This window comes from Lytechinus pictus, chromosome 4, assembly GCF_037042905.1.
Source record: "Lytechinus pictus isolate F3 Inbred chromosome 4, Lp3.0, whole genome shotgun sequence".
In the NCBI taxonomy this organism is placed as follows: domain Eukaryota; kingdom Metazoa; phylum Echinodermata; class Echinoidea; order Temnopleuroida; family Toxopneustidae; genus Lytechinus; species Lytechinus pictus.
In genome coordinates this window covers 10627930-10652056 of record NC_087248.1, presented here as the reverse complement: position 1 = coordinate 10652056, position 24127 = coordinate 10627930, and the positions used below count along the sequence as shown (strand labels likewise).

The window sequence follows — 24127 nt, the reverse complement described above, 5'->3', positions numbered from 1 at the left end:
GGTGAAAGCGGTAAACATTACGTGCGTCTCTTTTGGATTGTATCGCGAGTATTAAACTTGGAGAAGTTTCAAGGGGCTAGTTTTTATTTCATCTTCCAGTCGTATAGAAAAAAAATCACAGAATCATTAATGACTTACAAGATGCTCAGTGTAAAAATTGAATGAATCCATTAAAGGTGAAGTCCACCCCAGGTAAATGTTGATTTGAATAAGAGAAAAGTCAAACTAGCATAAAAATTTCATCAAGATCGAATGTAAAATAAGTTAAGACATTTCAAATTTTCACTTATTTTTATGCGATATGCACAACTCGGTGACATGCAAATGAGACATTCGATGAGCTCCCTAACTCTCTAATTCTTTTGTTATTTATTGTTCGAATATAATACAATGTTTCTTTTTCAGGGTTCACATAGTCATGGAAAATCCTGGAAAAATTTATGGGAAAATGTCAGGGAATTTGGAAAAATTGTGAAAAGTCATGCCCTCTTGGCTATGGCAGCTTTCCAGTTTGTCGTGTCTCGCAACTCTCATTTCTCTGTGATCATACTCTGCTATTATAATATTGGTGTTCATGATTCCCATTTTCTCCCAGTGTTGTGACATCTCAAATTCTACATAACTCCCGGGACGTCACTGGAAGCCATGGAAAGCAGCAATTTAGTCATGGAAAGTCATGGAATTCTGTTTTCAAATTTCTGTGGGAACCCTGTTTTTAACAAAATTTGATAAGGATCAACTTGACTGAGCCAAATGAAACAATGCTAATTCCACATATTCAGGGAGGAATAATCGTTCACTTAATGAGGAAATAATATTTCAGATTTCATTTAATAAAATACAAAATATAGTGGATGACGTCATCAGTCTCATTTGCACGCCGACCAGGATGTGCATAATTATAACGGCATAATTTTGTGAAGATAAGTGTAGCTTTGAAATGTCATAACTTATTTTGCTTCCGATTTGATGAAATTTTCAGTGTTATACTTGTTTGATTTTTTTAATTCAACTTTTGGTTGGGTTAGACTTGTCCTTTAAGTTCTATGTTTTCTGAAAGGGAATTTCATGAGAAATTCAAATATGACAAGTAAAAGCTTGAGGGGCAAATGAAAATTGATATTGACGTTTGAAATCAAGTATTCCGGGGGTCTTAAAATGCAAATAATTTCACTCACTATACATGTAAGATGTGAGCAGTTCATCCTACCCCTAGTGCCATTATTAGAATTCTCATAAACTTTCCTTGCAGAAAAGTAATTTGGTATGGATAGGGTTAACATCAAAGTAATGATCATTAATCGATAGGTGCTCTATCATTAGATTTGGGAGACCTAACAAGAAACATGACAAGGAGCATGACCACAAGCTTCGATATATATTTTCTCATATGAATTAAGCTAATTAGAAGTGGCGAAATTGACGTCAAAACATGCCAAATGTAGACTCTATATGGTTTATCGAAATCCATTTTGCATCGATTTGGGTTGTTATATTTACACTGATTCTGAAGAGAAAGTTTTAAAATATTCGGTCAACGCAGATATTATGTAGTTTAAGGATTTTGAAGGAGTGGGTGCTCAATGTTGAATAAGGGCATTTCGTCTCCCGAAAACTTAACATGCAAATGAAAAAAAAAATGTTCAACAAAAATGAAGGGTTTGCCTGAATTTCGTTTCCTTAAAACAAAGCTGACAAGCAAAACATATAGGCGAGGGAGGGGGGGGGGGCAACGTCATGAGTCCTAAGACAAAACAGTTCAGCACTTGAATGGGGTATACTTTTTTCTTCAAATTTAATTTGCCTGCAATGGGAAATAAGGAATTTGTTATCTGGGGCAAAAAAAGAAATGTAGCCATAAGACCGAATAATAAAAAGTGCCCTTGTGAGCTGCTCAATATACCTATACGTGATGATTCCGATTTTATTTAAAATGTTTTTAATATATGGAAATGATGCACTTTGTTTTCCTTTTTTATGCCAAAAAATCCCTGTAAGCTTGCATGAAAAGTATCAGCGTGCATGGCCGCGGTAGGATTTTAAAAATTATTTTAGGGGGGAACCTACCTTAGACTGTCCAATGGAGTCTGTTTGGAGGTGCAGTCATCATCGTCGAACTCAGGCTTAATGATCCATCGTTGGGCCCGAGTTCAAGCCATTTGTAGTCCATTTTATAGTTCATTCGCAAACTTTAAACACTGAAATGCTCCCCGTATACGAAATTATTTTTCATTTGGCATACTCCTATTGTCTTGTACGGCAAATGGACTTTACAAAATGAACATTTTATTCACCAACAGTTAATCTAATATAGGCTAAGAGATGTGAAATTTTAGAAGAAAATTTGAAGGTATCCGACGAAATGGGTATACATGATTGTACATAATTATATGTAGCCTTAATACTGCATGGATTTCAGTCATGATCAAAATGTGTTGTATTCAAAGTCCAAGATGTAAATAATTATTACCGAATACTACCGATTGTGGGCGAATTATGATTAGAATCTAAACCATACCAGGAACGGGAGGTTCTGAAGCGCTTCTGGTAAGAAAAAACCCAAAATTTATATGTAGTTTATGCTTGGGGTTTTACCAGAAGCAGTTTTCAAGAGAAATTGCCACTTGGTGTACTCCAACGTGTAAAAAGAGACTGTGAGGGAAAGAGAGAGCTAGGGACCGGGTGGATGACTGAGGCAAATTAAATGAGGAACAACGCAATAGTTTTAGTATTTCATTTTCATACACGAATTAAAAAAAATCACGAGACCTGGCAGTTTGTTAAAGAAAAAAACAAACAGCAGTCTTTAAAGCGACTGTAGGGCCTACTTCAGTCCATTGATTACCTGATGCAATTGAGGGAACTTGTCATATAAATTGTACATTTGCGTGCAAATCTGTGAATCTTTTATCATACATTTTTTAAATATTTGTGTTGTTTTGTAATAGTATTTATCAAAATCATTCAGTTCAGAATCATACAAGTAATAGTACATCAACAAAACATTGTTCACAAAGTAATTATTCATAATACACAAAATTGTACCAAAAAATACAGAATATAACATTCAAATCATCTAGAACAAAGTAAATACTTATAGTCTGTAGACAAAAAAAATACAAATATAACAAAAAAAATATAAAGGCGCAATTGAACTGAATGAGAATTAGAAGTAAAACACCCTCCCATCCCTATTATACATGTATGTATTAATGAATTCTTGTTTCTTTATTTTCGAGGGAGGGATGTCGAAACCGGGGGTCGAAAGAGGGAAAAGGGAAAATGCATATGATTTTTATAATCATATACGATAAATTCTTAATTGGTCTAAAACCAATCTAGTTGGTCAGTACAGTCTCGACCCATTACCTAGGCCTAATAGCATTTTGTCTACCAAACAATGTATGAAATGGTGTCCCTGGACTGGAGCTCAGAATATTTTGCTCCATCTTCATTACCACCACTACCATTACCTCTCGTTTATATTTTTTAAATCATGAATTATAAAGTTATGAAAATAATATTGTATTCTGCATATCAATCATATTCTCTGCTTATGATAATATTCCCACTAGCTTTGCTCAAAAACAGAACATAAAGATTGTTCGCAAAATCCAGATATCCTTTTAACGTTAGAAATAAAAGAACACACAAAACAGGCGTCAATTTGAATAAAGAAAAGATGAATTGGATATGAAAGTTGATAAACGCAATTCTGGGGAAAAGAAGAGATCGAGGTACAAACAACTTAAGAATCAACTTGACGTATTATCACTCAGTTTTATACCACTATCATGACTATAGCAAAAGTTAATTACGGCATCCCCCCCAAAAAAAAATTATAACGACGTAATTGAACTGAATGAGTATTAGAAGTAAAACACCCTCCCATCCCAACTGCTCCCCCCCCCCCCCCCCCCCCCATATCCCATATAAGTCCAGGAAGCGCGGCCTAGCTGCTTCCCTCACCTAAACCCCGGCTACCCTCCATCTGCCTTCTGTACGTGTACTGTACCAGATCGCGGCGCGGCTATCGCATCAGGAAACTGTGTGTATGGTGTATGTTTGTGCATGTGGTGTGTGCATGTGCTGCTCGGTTTACTTATATATACGCGCTCGACCTATCATCTAAAAATAGAAAATATGAATACATAATTAGGTACAAGTCTAACGTAACCGAGTCTACAGCTAGCTAGCTCAGTAGCTGCGCGTGCATGCCGGTTTGGTATCTAAAGCACAACGTGTGTATTGCATAGCCAGCTAGCTAGACATGTATTAATGAATTATTGTTTCTTTCTTTTCGAGGGAGAGTGGTCGAAACCGGGGATAGAAAGAGGGAAAAGGGAAAATGCATATGATTTTTATAATCCTATACGATAAATTCTTAATTGGTACACCAGTCTAGTTGGTCAGTACTATCTCGACCCATTACCTAGGCCTAATAGCATTTTTTTCTACCAAACAATGTATGGAATGGTGTCCCTGGATTAAAGCTCAGAATATTTCTGCTCCATCGTCATTACCACCACTACCATTAACCTCTCGTTTATATTTTTTTAATCATGAATTATAAAGTTATGAAAATAATATTGTATTCTGCATATCAATCATATTCTCTGCTTATGATAATATTCCCACTAGCTTTGCTAAAAAACAGAACATGAAGATTGTTCGCAAAATCCAAGTATCCTTTTAAAGTACGTTAGAAATAAAAGAACACACAAAACAGGCGTCAATTTGAATAATGAAAAGATGAATTAGTAATGAAAGTTAATAAACGCAATTATGGGGAAGGAAAAGAAGAGAGGTACAAACAACTTAAGAATCAACTTGACGTATTATCACTCAGTTTTCTACCACTATCATGACTATAGCAAAAGTTAATTACGGCATCCCCCCCAAAAAAAAATTTAATAAATAAATAATAGTAGGATGGGGGGTTGGGTGTCCGGACATGTAACAGAAATGAAGCCTTGTTTTTATCTCAGGAATAAACCAAAAATATAGGTTGAATAGTTTTTTTTCACCATCAATATTTGTTCTTTATAATATTTTCTTATATTCTGTGCTAAAAAGAATTAAAGACATTGCTTGTAAACTTTTCAAAATTGAGAGTAAAAGTCATGTGTCCGGACACCCAACCCGTCCGGACACACAACCACTGGGTATACCGTACGGGCCGGGCGTACGTGTGAGGAAATTGATACTGGCCCAAAATCACCAATTTTGAGGATAACCGGAGGATGGACACGGAGTGAAATACGGGTGTAGAGTAAGATATTAAGTTATTTATCTGTCTCGTTATATTTTTTTTCTTTAATTTTTACAATAAACATGATTTCCATCCCACCTTTGTGACTCGGAATATCCGATCGAGTTCACTGTCCCGAAGTTCGGGTAGGTGGAGTGTAGTGTAGCGGTAGTGAAGTGGAGTGGAGCCTGCACGAACTTCGCCCGATATCGAGGTAGGTAGCTGTGACGTAATTTCGTCCCACCCGCGGCGGGATGAATCTCGTCGAGCTCTTGGATCTGTCGTCCCGGGCGCGGCGGGATGAATAGCGGTGCGCCGCGTCCGGGGCGCGCTAGGAGAAAAAGGGGCTCGCTGGATAACCGAATCGTCCCGGACGGCGGGATTTCGTCCGAGGCGCGGCGACCCGCAACCGATAATAAGTTTGCTGCGCCTTACTGACATGTACATGTACTTAGATTTCAAGCAACTTGACCATGAAGGCCTGATGTTTTCTACTCAATGTCTGTTATTTTTCGTATACGAATAGGCATGAGTGTGATGGTGTGTGATTTTTCATGAGGTGAAAGAAAGAAGCTCTATATTCAATAAGACGTGGCCGAGTTGAATAGAGCATCTCTTTCTTTCTCGCCAAAAGTCAATGTTGGATATGATTAGCTCAAGTGAATTCCTAATGGAATTATTTTGTATTCATTGTTATTATTAGAAAGTCAAAAGGGGCCTAAGATATGTTTGTCCTTTTGCCTCCGACGAAGATTCTGCTAGGATCGAAAGCTTAGGCCATATGTTTGTCCTTTTGCCTCCGACAAAGATTCTGCTAGGATCGAAAGCTTAGGACCCTTTTGACTTTCTAATTTACTCCATTGGCTCTCTTTTATTAGTTAAGCAGTTTTCAGCAGCTTCTTTTTGCCATTATTATTATTAATATTGTGTGGATTGTTTTTATGTATCAAGACTTGGCATCACTACCAATTTGTTTTCTTTAATTTTTCTTTTGGACAGGGAGGATGCTATTACCGAGTATATGAAGATTGCACAGGATCTTGAGATGTATGGTGTCAACTACTTTGAAATCAGAAACAAGAAAGGTACTGATCTTTGGCTTGGAGTCGACGCGCTCGGATTGAACGTTTACGAGAAGGACGACAAGTAAGTAAACCCTTTTTTTAAGCTCTTGCACATTTGTTATTATGCCCTACAGTATTGTATTTATTCAATGCATAAGGAACAAATGTGTACAGAAATGCCTTGCTGAAGGTGCCGTAGTAGGGAATCGAACCCAGAACTCTCATGTTTCTAATCAGGTGCCGTAGACCACTCGGCCAGGGCACCCCCATACATGATTAGTCTCCTGGCTTTGAAACTTGGGTCGTGGGTTCAAATCGTAAACACGGTATGATTGCCTTCAGCAAGAAATTGATTCATATTGTGATGCACTCAACCCAGGGGAAGTAAATTGGTACCTGGCAGGAATTTATTCCTTCAAAATGCTTGTGTGCTGTAAAAGGCTTGCTTGCTTAAAGCCAGGGTAATGATATGTTTTTTTTTTTATTTCAGGGAGGAAAACACATGTATAATTAAAAAAAAAGATTTTATGTGATAAAACCATGCTGAGATTGGAGTTTAAAAAAAGATTGTTTTGCAAAAGAAAAAACTGAACTTACATGTACTAAAAGAAGTGTCGAGGATATTCAGGTTAAATTTGCATTATTAAAATCTAAGAGATTTGAAATCTCCTTGTGCATATGACATCATGAGCATTCTCCCTCAGAATGTTAAGGAAGGCATATAAAAGGAGTTGTCAGAGATGTGCCAGCTGCAAATTACCTACTCATGCAAGGCAATGTTGTCGGCCATTAAGATGGCTGCGAGACGATGTCCGTGCATGAGGTCTATAAATTTTTAATTGAGTATGTACATGTCATTGCCACAGATTGACACCAAAGATTGGCTTCCCATGGAGTGAAATCAGAAACATCTCATTCAACGACAAGAAGTTTGTTATTAAGCCAATAGAGAAGAAAGCTCCGGTAAGTACATCAATTGACAGAAAGAATTTTATCTTACAGTTTATAGATTATTGCCTTGGGTGTATGCGTGCCTATTTTTGTGGCGGTCGACAGCGGAAATCATTTTGGCCCCAAATAGGCCAGTATAAATTTTTTGTTATGTTTTCTCCTTAACTTTTGAAGCTCTTGCTTTGTTTCTTCTGCATTCAATCAAGTACTTTCATGGGTTCTTCACCAACTTTGACAAGTTATGTATCATTTTAAAGCTTAGGATGTGCCTTTTCGAACTCGCTAAAATCTCAGAATTCAGTTTGGGCAGCTTATTGTCGGTCTGGGGGTGGCTTGTCACTTGATACGTTCCTGCAGGGATCTGTCGTACCCCTATTTTGAAAGACAGTTTATAAAGTATATTATCATTGCAGATTCGTTGACTGTCGTGCCTGTTTCTGATGGCTTCTGACAGATTTCTCTTCTGCATATAGTGATTCTCGGGTGCTTGTACCTCTTTCACTATGTCTCCTGTGAATGGGATCCCCAAGCACTCGAGGACAATTAAAAGGGACTGTTGTAATTTGCATGTCCACTTGTTACATAAGTAGATCATAGTAGCCAGGGCCCCATCTTACAAAGAGTTACGATTGATCCAATCAATCGTAACTCTCTATGGAAATCCATCAGTGAACAAAGGGGAAAACTCAAACTTTTCAAGAAAACAATGAATTTATGAATATACATTACATCTAGAAAATATTTTGAACAAACATGCATTTATAAGATGCTGACGTTGCTGGCTTTCCATAGTTGTGATTGATCAGATCAATCGTAACTCTTTGTAAGACGGGGCCCTGTTTTGTGTTCTTTGTATATTATGCCAGTAGTCAAGAGTTAGCACTAATCATACAAACATTCACGATTATCTTCCGAAAAGACAGAGGATCACATTTTTTAACTAGAACTACATGTACATTACAACACTTGGAGCATATGGGGACAAAGCCACATGGTTAGGATGGTTTTACTTTTAACATCCTGTCAAGAAAGTGCAGATACACTTGACTTGCCTGTCAATATTTCCCCTTTTTGTGACAGTTGAACGAAAATACCCAAATAAAGAAAATATCGGGCAAAACACCACTTGAAATTTTTTTTTTCTAGAAGCTATCTGACATCTAATCATTCAATGTCATTAAAGTTTGCCGTGAAAGAAAAATCTTGCTCTTACATAGTAAATAATTTCATTTATTATCACCTGCATAGCAGAGCGAGGCTTTAGGACTTATGAGGTCTTATGATCAAGTCCAAAGGTCATTGTGGGTCAATGAACTTTGACCATGTTCAGGTTTCAATATCGAAATCTTAGCCAAGTTAAAGTTTTGACATGTCATCTTAACTTTGGAAGTATAAGGATGTATTTCATGAAACTTTAGATATATGGGTAATCAACTATCACTGATAAACTGGTCACTTGATCACGGTCAAAGGTCATATAGAGTCAATGAACTTTGACCATTTTGTGCTATCACTGTAAACAACTTACCGGTAACCAAGGTTAAGATTTTGAATTATCAAGGTAATTTTGAAAGTGTAAGTTCCTTATCCATAAAACTTTCATATCTTGATGATCAAGTGTCAGTAAATGGATGTTCAGATTACTAGGTGATGGTCAAAGGTCATCTGGGGCTCAATAATCTGATATTAACTAAAGATAGTTTTTAAAATTAAACTTTGGTAATATGTAAAACATGGGTATAAAAATGGTGTTCAGGTATCAGACATTAAATTTCAGGTAGTTTCATGTCCAGGTAAAAGGTCATTTCGGATCAATTTACAAGGAATCATTATTAAAGGGAAATATTCAAGCATGTTAAAGGAAATTTATGATTATATTAGATAGTTATTGGATATTACAAATGATTGATAAGTTTACAAGTTTCTTAGTCAAGGTCAATGAACTTGGGGGTTTATTATAAAATTGTGTTTTTTTTTTCTCTCTTTATGAAAAAGAAAATGCATCTTTCATGTAATTGTTTGAAAGTCAGCCCGTCTACCCTATTGGATTGTGTGATGCAGGCAAGACTGCCAGAAGCATTCCACTTGTTATTTGTTTTTATCTTGTCTGATATTATAAAAAATTCTCGAAGATATGGAAAGCATTGAATAAACTCTCACAACAAGTGTTTTGAGATGGCCTTCCCCTCAACAATACTCTCTTTTATTTGACAGGACTTTGTTTTCTACGCATCTCGGTTGCGAATCAACAAGAGAATCCTTGCCTTGTGTATGGGCAACCATGAACTTTACATGCGCAGACGTAAGCCCGATACCATAGAAGTGCAACAGATGAAGGCACAAGCAAAGGAAGAGAAGCAAGCCAAAAAATTGGAAAGGTAGACAACTCTCCTTGTATTTTGTTACTTATTTTTCCATTATTGTAGTGATTGTCATATAATTTAGTTAATGATATAAGAAAAAGCAAGAATAGGTGTTACATATATATCTCCTTGTATTTTGTCCCTTGTCCTGTTATTATGAGAGAAATGATTGTTTGTAGGTAAAAGCAACGTTCATCATCACCATCGTCATTTTCATCATCATCACCATCAACACCATCATCATTGTTGTCACCATCACCACCTTCATCATGATCAGTGTCACCACGACCACTATCGTCATAATCACCACCACCATCATCATTATCAGCATCATCATCGTCGTCCTCATCATTGTCAGCAGCAGCAGCATCATCACAAGTTTTTATTTTAGGGCAGTACTAATCCATGACTATCTATGTGATGTTATTTTACAGAGAGCAGCTAGCTATTGAGATGAAGAAGAGACAGGAAACTGAGGAGAAATATAAACGATTACAACAACAAATACGTGAGAAAGAATTAGCTGAGGAGAAGAGCAGAGAAGGTTAGCTAAACGGAATTCATTCTGTTTCTAAATTCCAGCTATGGATATTTTTTTTTTGGTTTTTTTTTTACCTCATGTGCATAGTAGATATGCATGAATAGATAGGTTTTGCATATTCAATGAGCAGATCAAACACCTTTTATCAAATAAATGCAACAAATAAAAAAAAACATTTAGGGCAAATTTATAAACAATTATTTTCTTATAATTTTTGTTATACAGTCTTGTAGTTTACATCTATCTCTATCAAAAACCCTGGGCAGTCACCATTAAAAAAAATGTAATTACCCGGCCCTGATTATTTCATTCCAATTTGCTTTATGACTGTTACGACTTGTGGATTTTATGTTTAAATCACAGATTTGAAACGTTGGGAAGAGGAATCAAGAGCAATGCGCGAGAAATTGCAGCAGCAGCAGATGGAATCAGAAGAATATCAAAGCAAGGTGGCTGCAATGGAAATGCAAATGAACGAGGCAACCCTTGAAAGGGAGATGACTGCTCAAGAGAAGGAAGAAATGAGAGCAAGAGTAGAGGCATTAGCAGACGAGAAAGCACGCTTGGAACAAAGTCGAGAAGAGTCGTTAAAAGAATCGGCTGAATTTGCAGAGAAGGTAATCACTGTTCCTTGGCCTTATATCAGTTACCCAGCTTGAGCTCCCGAGTCCAATTGCTCCGGCTTAAACTGAATACCACCTCGGTGAGGGGGAGGGGGAGTCTGAAGTTACGTTTACTTTTGTACTTGAGTGTGAAACAAAAGATTGCTTTTACCACATGAAATGAAAATCACATTTTAGGCTGTCTGTGGTCCTTATGATGTTGCAGATATAATATTTGAGGCCAAAAGTTTACATACACCCATGGAATTCAGTGAAATTCGTTCGCTTGCCAAACATTGAAAAATTTACTGTATCTTCAGAAATATAAATACTACCATGACGAATTTGGTATCAAATGAAAGGGCGTATTAAGCTCTTTCACATGACTGGGATGTCATTGCGATTAAAGTATATTTTAGGTGGAATTTTCTTTGAAGAAAAAGAGTAATCTTGGTGCCAAATCAGTATTCTATTTGTTATTATATCTTCAAACATTGTTTCATAGAAATATATAAATGTAAAATCTATGATTTATATTACATTTTCTATCATGATGTGATCGTGCCGAAAATTGGCACGCAGATTGCCTGGAACACAATCTACAAAAGTCTGTATAAATTTATTTCGTGCAAATTGTTATTAAGTAATTATGCTAATTTATGCGTAATTAGTATGTAAAATCATACTTTTTGCTCTAATTCCCTAAATAAAGCTCCAAATGTTCTAATTTTTTGTGTAGAAACTCTTTATGGTGTTCTTAGCAAATGAACATGAAAAAATTGCAATATCAGTACAATCTCTTATGTATTATATTGTTTTTTGCAATTTCTTATGTATTTCTCTGTTTTTTTGGAACTTTTGTTTTTTATTGTTTTTTCAATGAACTTTGTTGGGGACTCTTTTGAGATCATAAACAGCATAAAATAATTCCATTTAGACCAGCAAAACTAAAAATAATCATACAATTTTGATTATGGGTTGAATAGACAATTCGCATTGACTTTGTACACGAAATCACGTTTTTGAGTCTGACATGCACTTACAAAATGTTGCGTAATTTCGGAACCGCTTACCCAGTCGTCGCAAATTTGGTCTCAAAAGTTGTGCAAGACTTGAAAGTAAAAAGTCAGCGAGCGGCGCGGTCAAAAAATTTCGCGCGGCAAAAATATTGCGCGAATCGTTGAGGGGGCCGCCGAGGCCCCCCCCCCCCCCCTGGGTGTATGTAAACTTCTGGCCTCAACGGTATATATATTTGATGAGTATTTTTCAGGATAGATTGATAATATCATATTGGATGAGTCTTGAAAATGCACTGAAATTTCATTTACATATGGCAAAAAAATGAGCATGTTAATTTTTCCATGAAGAAATGGACTCTTGTCTCCATGATTTTGGATGTCGGTTGATATTCAAAATGTTTTGGGATTTTCCGCCTAGTCTATTGCCGTGATATATGTTTGTTTTGACAGTTGAGGATGTCACAGGAGAGGGAAAGGGAGCTCCAAGAAGCGCAGGAGGCAGCCGCTGCTCAACATGCTGCTCAACTAGCTGCTCAACGAGAAGCTCAACAATTAATTCCTAAAGATGAAGGTGAAGAAGATGAACAAGATCACGAATTGGAAGTACAGCAGGATGACACCGACGATTTAGACGATAAAGAATCCTATCTTCCAGATAAGCATCTCCTAGACAAATTACAGGTAATTTGCTTGTGATTTTTACCTACAAACAACAAAGAACAGTTGATATCAACTCTATCTATACTCATTGCAATCCAAAATTGCCCCAGCTCTCGCCCGTTATTGATTTGGCCCTTTTTTCAAATTTTACTGTTCCTATTTATCACCTGGACTCTAACATAAATGTTCGCCAAGAATTGCAAATATGAAATAAGCACTCTTGTGTGTTTTAAAATATTTGATGGATTTTTCTCAAACCTTCACCAATATTTTTACATTTTTTTCTGCTGTTTTTGTCTCGCCTGCATAGCAGAGCGAGACTATAGGCGCCGCTTTTCCGACGGCGGCGGTGGCGGCGGCGACGGCGGCGGCGTCAACATCAAATCTTAACCTAAGGTTAAGTTTTTGAAATGACATCATAACTTAGAAAGTATATGGACCTAGTTCATGAAACTTGGACATAAGGTTAATCAAGTATTACTGAACATCCTGCCTGAGTTTCAGGTCACATGACCAAGGTCAAAGGTCATTTAGGGTCAATGAACTTAGACCATGTTGGGAAAATTATTTTCAAAATCTTAACCGAAGGTTAAGTTTTTGAAATGACATCATAACTTAGAAAGTATATGGACCTAGTTCATGAAACTTGGGCATAAGGTTAATCAAGTATTAGTGAACATCCTGCTCGAGTTTCAGGTCACGTGACCAAGGTCAAAGGTCATTTAGGGTCAATGAACTTTGGTCAAGTTGGGGGTATTTGTTGAATTACTATCATAACTTTGAAAATTTATGGATCTAGTCCATGAAACTTGGACATAAGGTTAATCAAGTATTAGTGAACATCCTGCCTGAGTTTCAGGTCACATGACCAAGGTCAAAGGTCATTTAGAGTCAATGAACTTTGGCCAAGTTGGGGGTATTTGTTGAATTACCATCCTAACTGTGAAAGTTTATGGATCTAGTTCATAAAACTTGGGATATAAGAGTAATCAAGCATCACTGAACATCCCCTGTGAGTTTCAGGTCACAAAACCAAGTCAAAGGTCAGTTAAGGTCAATAAACTTAGGCCATGTTGGGGTAATTGTTGAAGTGCCATCATAACTTTGAAAGTTTATGGATAGAGTGAATGAAATGTGGACATGGGTGTAGTAGACAGTCTTAAGTCTCCGTTCAAATGTCATTTATGGTCAATGAACGTGGTATTATGTCATTATATGAATGATGTTTTTGTGAATGATTATTTTATAGTAGTTTTCAAAGTTAGCACTGCTGCTATATTAGATTGCGTAATGCAGGCGAGACTGCCAGAGGCGTTCCACTTGTTTCATTAAAGATTTTGTCCGGATGAAGTTCCCCTTTAACTTTAATACATAAGCAGTAAGCTTGTATATATTATTTTGTTAACTATTAGTAATAAACTCCTCAAAAAAAGTTTGGAAATCTGACTTTGATCGATAATTCCTCATCAGTTTTAGTGAACATTAACGTGTGATTGATACCAATGAATAGATAATTTAATTCTCTTTAACATGATACCCTACATGATATGATAATGGTTCACATGGAGGTGTTGTGCCTTGAAATGTGGGGCAAGGTCAAAATTCAAAAGTTGCAAAATGACACAATATTGAAAGTCACTACTGTTCCTTTTTCCGTGGTGATGAGTGAGTCTCTCAGCGCTTTCTTTTGTCTTCATTCACCTTAACATCAACATTAACATGGAATCAAACATACCTCTGCACTAGCAAACACATAACAAACAAACATGCATGGGTATTTCAAACCACGACTCAAACCATGTTATCTCACAGAACCATCACTACATAAACCACAACAAACATCACAAATGAAGACGCAGGGGCTTGAATTGAATATGGATTTTCATCTCTATTGACACAGACAAAACACAGTTCTTTATTGAACCTTCATGACGATTTCTGCTCGTTTTACAGCTTTTCAATTCAGAACTCATCCAACACCTTTGAATCCTGCTCTTTTCGTGATGGCATGATCATAACAAGCGTGGTATCATTTTAAAGAAAATTAAATGATCTTTTGAATGATATCAAATATGCGTTATGTAAAATTGGGAGTTGGGAGAAATTAATGGCCAAACTCAGATTTCCAAACTTTTTTTAGGGGTTTAGTTTGCGGGTTTTCTGCCTAAATGTCACCATACCCATTGCTTAAAATCAACTCTATCAAATTCATTCATGACAGAAACTTCAGTCCGAGCTGAAGGCCATGAAGGATGAAAGCAAGGGCGAAGATAAGTATGACCAGATCCATCAGGAAAACATCAGAGCAGGGCGTGACAAATACCAGACGTTGAGAAACATCCGAAGCGGGAACACCCGGCAACGTATCGACACTTTTGAGAATATATAAATAATTAAACATCTATGAAGTAAGTTAATCATATATCTGTTCATAATCATGTCTCCTTGAGTGTATTTATGTAATTAGCATCAATCTCCAAAAGTAAGTAGGAAGTTTTGTCTGTTGAATATGAGCAAGATGTTTTATGATGAGCTCAAACAACAAGCAGTAATTTCACGAGTAATCGACTAAAAAGACTGGGCTAATTTGATGCCTTAGAAGATCATGCAATCATAGTGAAAATCGCTGTGCACATTACCTTCCTGAAAAGTTGAAGAAATTTCACATTAATTGGAAACCTTCAAGAAAGTGATGAATATTCACCTCTCTCTTGGCGCTCATTTTACGATGTTACACTTAACAACATGAAAGTCTACATGTGGGACTATTGTAGTCCCACATGTAAACTTTTTAGGGGTAACAGTTTATCGTAGAACAAATCTTTATGCTTAGTTGGATTGACCATAACTGATTAGTTGTGAAAGTCAATTGTATTGTCAGACCCTAAACTTTGTAGTATGGGACCAATTGCTAAATCCACCTTTTCTTTTTTTATTCTTTCCATGCAGAGAGAACTCAGGATGTATCAGCAGCATTGACATGGATGTAGCGTTGGTCCTGTAACACAAATCTTACTGATCGATCACAATCCTGATATTTACAAGTGATTGCATTGAACATTGTTTGTAAAACAAACGCAAATATTAACTGTACAAGCAACCGTTAAATTTTGTGTTGTACAGTGTCCTGATAAATACGTTCATTTTGGAGGGGGTGGGGGGCACATGTTGTTACTAAAGTTACGTATGACCTTCAGACAAGTGGGATATAAAGTGCTAAAACTTGAACCGAAAAATATTGTGGATGTTTGAAGGAAACTAATCAGTACTACCAAGCTTTTTAGATCATGGCAAATCCCACCATGATTGTGTCAAGTCAACACACACTCCAAAAGTATCCAATGATTATTGTTTAAAAAACCCAGGAAAGCATCAGCACATTAAATCAAAATTAGTCTATTATTATATCTATGGCTGTGACATTTTTGTTGAGCAGTGGCTTCGAAAGTGTTATTTATAGGATATTTGCATTATATGAATCCCTTTCAGTGGGCCTCTGATCTGTCCGGTCGAAATGCTAGCTTTTGATCTAGAAAAAAAGTATGTCATCTCGCCTTGTCAATAAAACTAATAATAATGATAATTTATATTTAAAGCAAAATAGTCCTTGTTATAATTCTTATGAAAAGACCATGTCTGTATATGTACTGTATGATTAGAAAGACTTTATGAATGGCTGAAATTATTGAGCGATAAAATTACTCGGTGCGAACCTAGAAAATGTGTCATGTATATTATTGATATGATAATGTTAACCTTAAAAACCTAGTTTATTATATATCGGTGTTACAGTTGGCTTAACATCCATTGATAATCATGATTATATGATGCATTCGTGAATTGCATCGTCTACACTTTTCACGCTTGGCATGGGCATGGGTGTCTGTAGCCGAGGTATTAGATTAAAACCAAAAATCCAGAGCTTTGTATTTTCAATCGAAACTAGGAAAAAAAGGTGACTTACATAATATCTTCAGGTTTCACTGAAGAGATGAGATGAGATTATAATTTGCTGACCCACAGAATTGTGAGAAGAAGTGGAAATACCTGTAATAGAGTTGCATGATGTGGAAGCAGCTAATCTCTTAGGCTCCTGCATTGCTGGCCATAGGGAGAGGGAATGATGACTCCATCTTGGATCGCCCAATGGCATCAGAATCCCCCTGGAATGCCGATTGTATTAGATATTGTCTTGAAAATAGAAATTTATCGTAAATTAGTGAGATTTCTTCAGAAAGGTGAGAAACGTTTCTTTCCCTTGACATTCCACTTTAGTCGTGGTAAAGGGTCTTTCATGATTGGTTGTGCGACTGTTTGCTACAATGTACTGTACACGCAGTCGATACGGTTGCAATAGTCGTACCACTAGTCATCAAAGACCCAGTTGTGATTCTTTGTTTTGTAGACAGATATGGACAAACGCTTGTTGGTTTATTTTCTGCTTTGATAAGTTGGTGAATATAGAGTGTAACTTGTGTGAATATATATATAAAGAGCGTAGCATTTTAAATGGCTTTCATATAAAATGGTTGATAAGAACCAAGTGCCTTGGCCATAAAAAGCTTCTGTATAACATGCAGCTATGGGGCTAGTATTTTGAGTTTTGTACAAAGAACTGCATTCACCCTCGAGTTACACATTATGTTGTATATAACATGTATTTAATGGCACTCTGTTGTACAACAAATTTCAGAAGAGTAAATGGAGATCATAATTGCCGATTATAGTAGTGATGGTTCTGGTTTTAGTGTATGCTAATATATGGTGCTGTATTGAAGTTTGGGTCAATTTTGAAATCTCTTCAATCCTCCTTGCATTTTTATTGTTTTCATGCGTATAATCTTTGCTTTGTCTTGGATTATCCAACACCCATATGATACTTAACAAATTTATAGCTCAACAGCAGCACCAAAATCATCTTTGAAGTTGACGTATTCTAGTAAGATCTCATCAGTCTTATGATTGAAACAATGCAATCATATGCTGTGATTGTATTTCATGTTCTCAACAGTTTTTTTTTAATTGAAATTATGTAATCTTGTTGTGAATGCAAGTCATTGTTCCTGTCAGTCTTGCTGGTGCAATCGTGTGATGATTGCCAACCGTCATCAATCTTATGTCTGCAAACCTGCGATCACGTGATTGCAAGTCATTTGATTGTTGATTTGATTGCATGTCTGCTGATCAGAAGTCAAGACAGCAATCATTTGATTGCTTGTCAAGTCTAGTGGTTGCAATGTCAAAGTTATCATCAATCTTGTGATTTTAATTAATGCGAACTTATATCATGATGTGATATGAAATCAGTGTAATGGTCAATCATTTTATCACTACTAGTGATCACCGTTCATGTGATCATGAATCATGTGATAAGTCATGTGACTATAAAGTCATGACAATCCAACAGAGTGTCAAGCAGATAGAAGGATGATGGCAATCAAGCATAATCCCTCGGAGAATTAAACAAAATCAAATGAAATACGACAGGTTTCATAAACTTGATGTTTAGTGTAATAATACATATCATTTCCAAATGAATGAGAACCATATTGAGTTTGTGAAGCCGGTGAAGATGTACTTAAATAACATGGGTTTACTTATTGATTTGATACATATACCTGTTGCCTGTATTCTTTAGAACACAACGATATATTGCGTTTTGTACAATCTTATACAAAGAGGTATTCAGAGCTTGATATTTTGTATTTAAATTGTTTAACAAATAATGGCCATTGTTTTTGTATGATTGAGTAAATTTCTTTGTTATCTCTCTAGTTGCAAAAGCGTATACTTTTATATGAATGCTAGATTATTTTCCTTCAATTACGTGGCGTTATATTGGCTAAGCTAATTTGTATATTTTAGGGTTGATAAAAAGAAATTTAATTTTTTAGCGGTATACTGTATATGTATATGAATTAAATATTGAAATTAAGTAGGTGTATCATTAATAGATTGCACATTTACCATATTCATGCTATATTTTATGTCCAGCTTCAGTTATATACAGAAATGAAGATATCACCATACATTTTCATGTAGTGTAAATTATTATTTTCTAGACAGTTTTGTCATTCATCTTAGTTTTATTTCGTTGTTTTTTTTGTTTTTTTTTCACTTCAGTTTAAACGGAAAAAGAGCTGTATAGAGAAAAAAAAAAGTAATGGCAGTTCCCATATATTATACTTGTACATGGAAATCATTCACATAGAGATTATACTGTATCATATCTTTTATATCATTTGTCTTTATTAAACATCGATGGAGTTAGGATTGGGAAGATAGGATTTTAATGTGGATATTCAGCATCTATTCTAAAAGAATGTTTATTGCACTGTATACGCAAAGTGTGAGGTTAAATGCATACCATCGACTCATGTTGTATCAAAATCAACGAAAGTGATCAAGAGGATAATTAATGAAACAATTGCTTAGTATTCATACAACAAATAACTTTGGGTTATAGCTGTACAAACTATTACGTTAATATACCTGGTGGGTGTTTTCATAAAGCTGTTAGTAAGTTACAAATGACTCTACACTTGTCTGTAACCCTTTCTTGTGCTAAAGGGTCCCTTTTGTTGTAGGGAGGTATTGGTACCTAAGAACATATTTCAGTCATGCACAACTGCACTATCAGTTTTATGAAACACCGACCAGTTTGTCGGTTCAGGAATCATTTTCACTTGGTACTTAATGAAAAGTACTAATATATATATATATATCACAGTACTGTAACATATCTAGTTAAATTGGTGGACATTTTTTGAGGAAATCCATTCTTTATTTGCAAACATTACATGATACAGTACATTTATCTTGTAGATTTGTTTTTGTTTATTTTTTTTCATAAGTATATTTAACTATTGCTGATTAAAAGATAATTTTGAATTGAAAAAACAAAATTTGAAATAAATATAACTATTGAGTTAAGCGACAGTACTTATGTAATTGTAGGCACTTCCACATGTAATGTGAATCGTTCATATTTAATTATAAAGTTTACAAAAAAAAGAAATCATTTGTATGAATGATGTAGGTTGGATAATAATATAGGAGTGATTGAGATGAAATGTAATCGTGTCAGATAATTGCATTGAAATAAATCACCTTTCAATGAGCTGGTCATCTGTGGTGTCATTACTGTGTAAGCGTGCTTAATCCTAAAGAGGGGGGGGGGGGCTGATTCAGCGTATGCCTATGTCGACATACGCTGGCCAAGGTCGGAAATCTCTCCCCAAAGGTAGGGGGACCAGGGGCTGGAAAATTTGACTAGCCTAAATAAAAAAGGTTATCACCAAAAAAGTAAGGTCATCTCGTCCAAAATACATGTTTTATTTCGATTTTGAATGATGTATTTCTTTCCATCATAAAAGACCAAAAATAGTAGGGGGGACATTTGATATTGTGCCCCCCCCTACTATTTTGGGTAGGGGGAACGCGTCCCCCCTGGGATTTCCGCCCATGACGCTGGCTAAAACGTCCTGGGTCCCTTTCATAAAACATGTTTTAATAACAAATTTGCAATAACAGTTTGAAGCTTATGAAATCCTCCAATCTGATTGGCTGATAGTACATTTGTTACAGAAATTGTGCATTTGCTGTTACTTTAACATGTCTTAAGGAGGCGCGGTAGCTCAGTCGGTAGAGCGGGGATTCGTATTCCGGTGACCCGGGTTCGATTCCCACTTGGTGCGCTAGTGCCCTTTGGTAAGGCATTAATCCTCAGTACCAGGTCCTTCGGAGAGGACCTTAAGCCGTCGGTCCTCTGGTTGCTTGCTTACAAGCATTCATGCTTTCTTAGCAATCAGGTAAAAAAATCACCACCACAAATGGGGACCCAGGTGTCACAAGAAAGGAATTAAAAATGTAAAAGGCGTACATTTTGTGTGTGTTGTGGGGAGCTAACCGACCCAAGACTGAATATGAAGAGCTAGTCAAAATATACGTTGATGATAATATTATAGCTATTAATGCGGAAATTGAATTAGCCTGGAATTTTATGTGTATAAAGAGAAACTACAATTTTTTGAGAGGGAAAGTGCTTGTTTTACGGCACATTTTAAGGTACATTGATCGTTGCATTACGTATGTAGTAATTTCAAGCTGGCCTGTATTACTAGATTATACTACTCAGAACGTTGCATTATGGGTAAGGAACCTAGCCAGATTTGAATAGTTGAGGACTTTGGTGGTGATATTGCTAGTTTATCAAAAGTAAGCGTGTGAATTGGGTGTGAATTCAAATAATGAATGCACAGAGAATGACAGAGGAAAGTAATATGTGTAGAGGATGAATGAATATTTGATTAGTTATATTTGCTGTTTAAATGCATTAGATAAAAAGGTTAAAATAATGATTAAAGGGATGGTCCAGGCTGGATATATTTATATCTCAATAAACAGTAAAATTCACAAAGCAAAATGCTAAAATTTTTATCAAAATCGGATAACAAATAACGAAGTTATTGAATTTCAAAGATTTGCATTATTCCGGTAAAACAGTTCTAGACATGTCTTTATAAATATTCATTAGGTGGGCTGATGATGTCATATCCCCACTTGTTCTTTTGTATTTTATTATATAAAATTAGGTTTATTCTCAATTTTTCTACCAAGAACTGAAACAATTGGATTGACATAGTTATTTATTGCCGCAACTTATTTCACATAACGGAGACACATCATTTACACATGTATGAAAAAATGAAACAATTATGTTTTCATGTAATAACATAAGAATAAGGAAAGTGGGGATGAGACATCAGCCCACCTAATGAATATTCATGACGATGTGCATATAACTGTTTTTTCACAAAAATATTGAAAAAAATTAAAATTCAATAACTTCGTTATTTGTTATCCGATTTTGATGAAATTTTCAGCATTTTGTTCTGTGAATTTTACTCTATTTATTTAGATATACATATTTTTAGCCCGGACTTGGCCCGGAGCATCCCTTGAATCTAACTTTATTTTTCAACCAGTTACATCTCTGGGAGAAATCGTCTCCACTTACAAATTGATCGCAAAGATTCTCTTGGACCTGGGCTGAATTGACCTCCAATATATATATATAATTTTTTAATGTTCATTTTTTTTTTTACATGGGTAACCATTCCATGGCATCGGCAGCACAAAGCAGGTCATTCACCTATGCATATAAATTATAATCTGCAATTTATCTAAACAACAACATAAAACATTAAAAAAGATGATAATACGAATCTTCAGTGACTGAAATGTGACACTTTTATTGAAAAAAAAACCGATGACGTTTGAATGTATAGAAAAGATAGTACATCACTTTTCTTTCAGATTTTAGTACAGTAATTTGAAACAAGCTTATACACATCTCCCATGTAACGTGTCATGCGAACTGTATCAACAAATGAAATGTACGACCAAGTTGCCAATAAAGCACCATATATCAATAATCATTGCGACGAGGCATTACGAGTAATTGGCTGTTAATACCTCGGTCACATTTGTTCTACGACGGCCGTACGGCGAGTCGAAACAGTCGTTTTAACATTTGTGCACCAGGTGGTTTGAATAAAAATGAATAAAACGGCTGTTTTCGACTCGCCGTAGAGCAAATGTGACCAAGGTATAACCCGGGACCCGTTACATAAATAGTTGCGATCAAATTGCTACTTGACTTTCAACCAATGAAACACACGTAAAATGGACCTGTGATTGATTCCTTGATTGCGTTTAAACCACAACTGTTGATGCAACGACCCCTGGACAGCTCCAACCTCGTATGCAAAAAAATAAAAATAAAATGAATAAATAAACAAAAACAACTTTCTATGAAATCTCTTCACAACTGATGACGGGGATTCGAACCCCACACAGAGGCGTATCGTGGCCTTCGTGGGGAGGGGGGGGGGGACTTTTGTCGAAAGTTGGTGGACCGGGGCAGCATCGGAATCTCTTGACTCTGGACAACGACATCTTTGTAATTGTTCGTCCGGTGCAAATATTCGGATGATGTCCCAGTCAACCAACTTTCGACAAAAGCTTCTCAGCTCTCCATTGTGATTTTAATTGCATCTTCAAAGGAATCGATGCGTTGTAGAGAGTCTCCCCGTACTAAATGCGAAAACTACCTAGTGGCGGATCTACGGAGTGAGTTAAGGATGCAGTATGTCACAGCTCATCGTTTATGGGTCAAACCAACTGGTCAGACCCCCCCCCCCTTCTTTAATAGAAAAAAACGAGATCCGCCCGTGCCGAGTGATACTTTACAGCCCATAGACCTATCCACAGGACCATTCACATCAGAACGGGGCGGAAGGTGTCCACAAAGTTTCACCCATTAACCATGGTCAGGAAAGACTGGTAACCCGTTTGGGGGCTAAATCAAATAACCCAATAAAATTGTTACACATGGGAGTGACTTTCCTGTATCCCTCAAATGTTGATTTACCTGGTATTTTGCCGCAGAGAACGTGCATGCATCGTTAAAAAATAATTATTTGGGGCTTTTCCATCGGAGCAATTGTCGCCGGAGCAAATGTCATGGAACCGCACACAGTGCACAGTACAGGGCATGACAATAGCCCCAGTGATTTTTAACGAGGTTCCACGACATTTGCTCCGACGACAATTACTCTGATGGAAAATCTGCACGGTAAGCCAACATAAAACGTACCTCCATGCATAATAAACCCTAATTCTTATCTTGACATTATTCTGAACCAAAAACTCTATTACAATCCTAACTCTAACCCTATATGCCCTCTGAGATAGTTTTAGACCGGAGCAAAATAATGTGTCGGGAGCAAATTGTGGATTGGTACATGGTAAATTATTAAAAAGAACGATAATAACTTAGAAATAAATTACAAACTAAAAATATATGATTCAAAGCACACGGTAATACAATTTAGTACAATTACAACCAATAATAATGCACATAATAATTACATAAGTATAAAAATTGAACAATACAATAATCATTTCAAAATACTCTTAAAAAAGAAGTAAGAGTGTCATTCACTGCTATTGAGATGAATTTTGAAAAGAGTGAATTACGAGAAAATTAGGAGGGGATGTTTTGGATTGAGCGAAAAAATTATCATTTTCATTAAAAGTTCACTCCAAATTTGTCCGTTCTACATTCACTGCTCAGAAAGAATTCCCACATTTTTTCGAGCGTTTATAAGCATGCAGACATTTATAGCTTAACAGTACTGACATATAGCGACGTGCCCGTGAATAAATAAACTAACACCGTCGTAAAATAATGTTCACAAGCATGCAAGCTGGATCCACATCGAGCCATAGTGCACCTATATGACATGCAATTAACAAATACACATTATTTTTAAGTATAAGGTACAGTAGAATGATTTTAAAGGTTTGCAGTTGTTAAATGCCAATGACCAATCAAAATCATGGTTGCTTACGCACTTTGTCAAAAAGGCAGACCAGGAACCAATCGGGGTAGTTGTTTCATAATGATTGGCAAATCATCACAAAATCATAATGTTACGGATCCCAGATAATGATTTAAATTCTATTTGCGAGGTGAAGATGCGAATTATGACTCAATTAAAATCATTTGAATCAAACAATTCTTATATAAATCAATTTAAAGGTCAAGTTCACCCCCAGAAAAAATGTTGACTTGAATCACTAAAGAAAAATCAACAAGTATAACGTTAA

The 24127-nt window shown here is 36.1% G+C and overlaps 1 protein-coding gene across 1 annotated transcript; it reads left to right on the top strand.

Moving 5' to 3' along the window:
• The first annotated feature begins 6247 nt into the window (after positions 1-6247).
• On the top strand, positions 6248-19571 carry LOC129259570 (moesin). The gene is made up of 8 exons (XM_054897846.2): positions 6248-6397; positions 7182-7278; positions 9481-9644; positions 10064-10173; positions 10534-10787; positions 12242-12472; positions 14673-14859; positions 15401-19571. Exons 1-7 carry the CDS (start codon positions 6273-6275, stop codon positions 14838-14840), a joined length of 1149 nt encoding a protein of 382 aa, XP_054753821.2. The 5' UTR covers positions 6248-6272; the 3' UTR covers positions 14841-14859; positions 15401-19571.
• Positions 19572-24127: the final 4556 nt, after the last annotated feature.

Coding starts and splice junctions, on each gene's coding strand:
- LOC129259570 (XM_054897846.2), top strand. CDS start 6,273: ATGAAGATTGCACAGGATCTTGAGATGTATGGTGTCAACTACTTTGAA. Junction 10,788..12,241: donor CGGCTGAATTTGCAGAGAAG/GTAATCACTGTT, acceptor TTGTTTTGACAG/TTGAGGATGTCACAGGAGAG. Junction 12,473..14,672: donor ATCTCCTAGACAAATTACAG/GTAATTTGCTTG, acceptor CATTCATGACAG/AAACTTCAGTCCGAGCTGAA.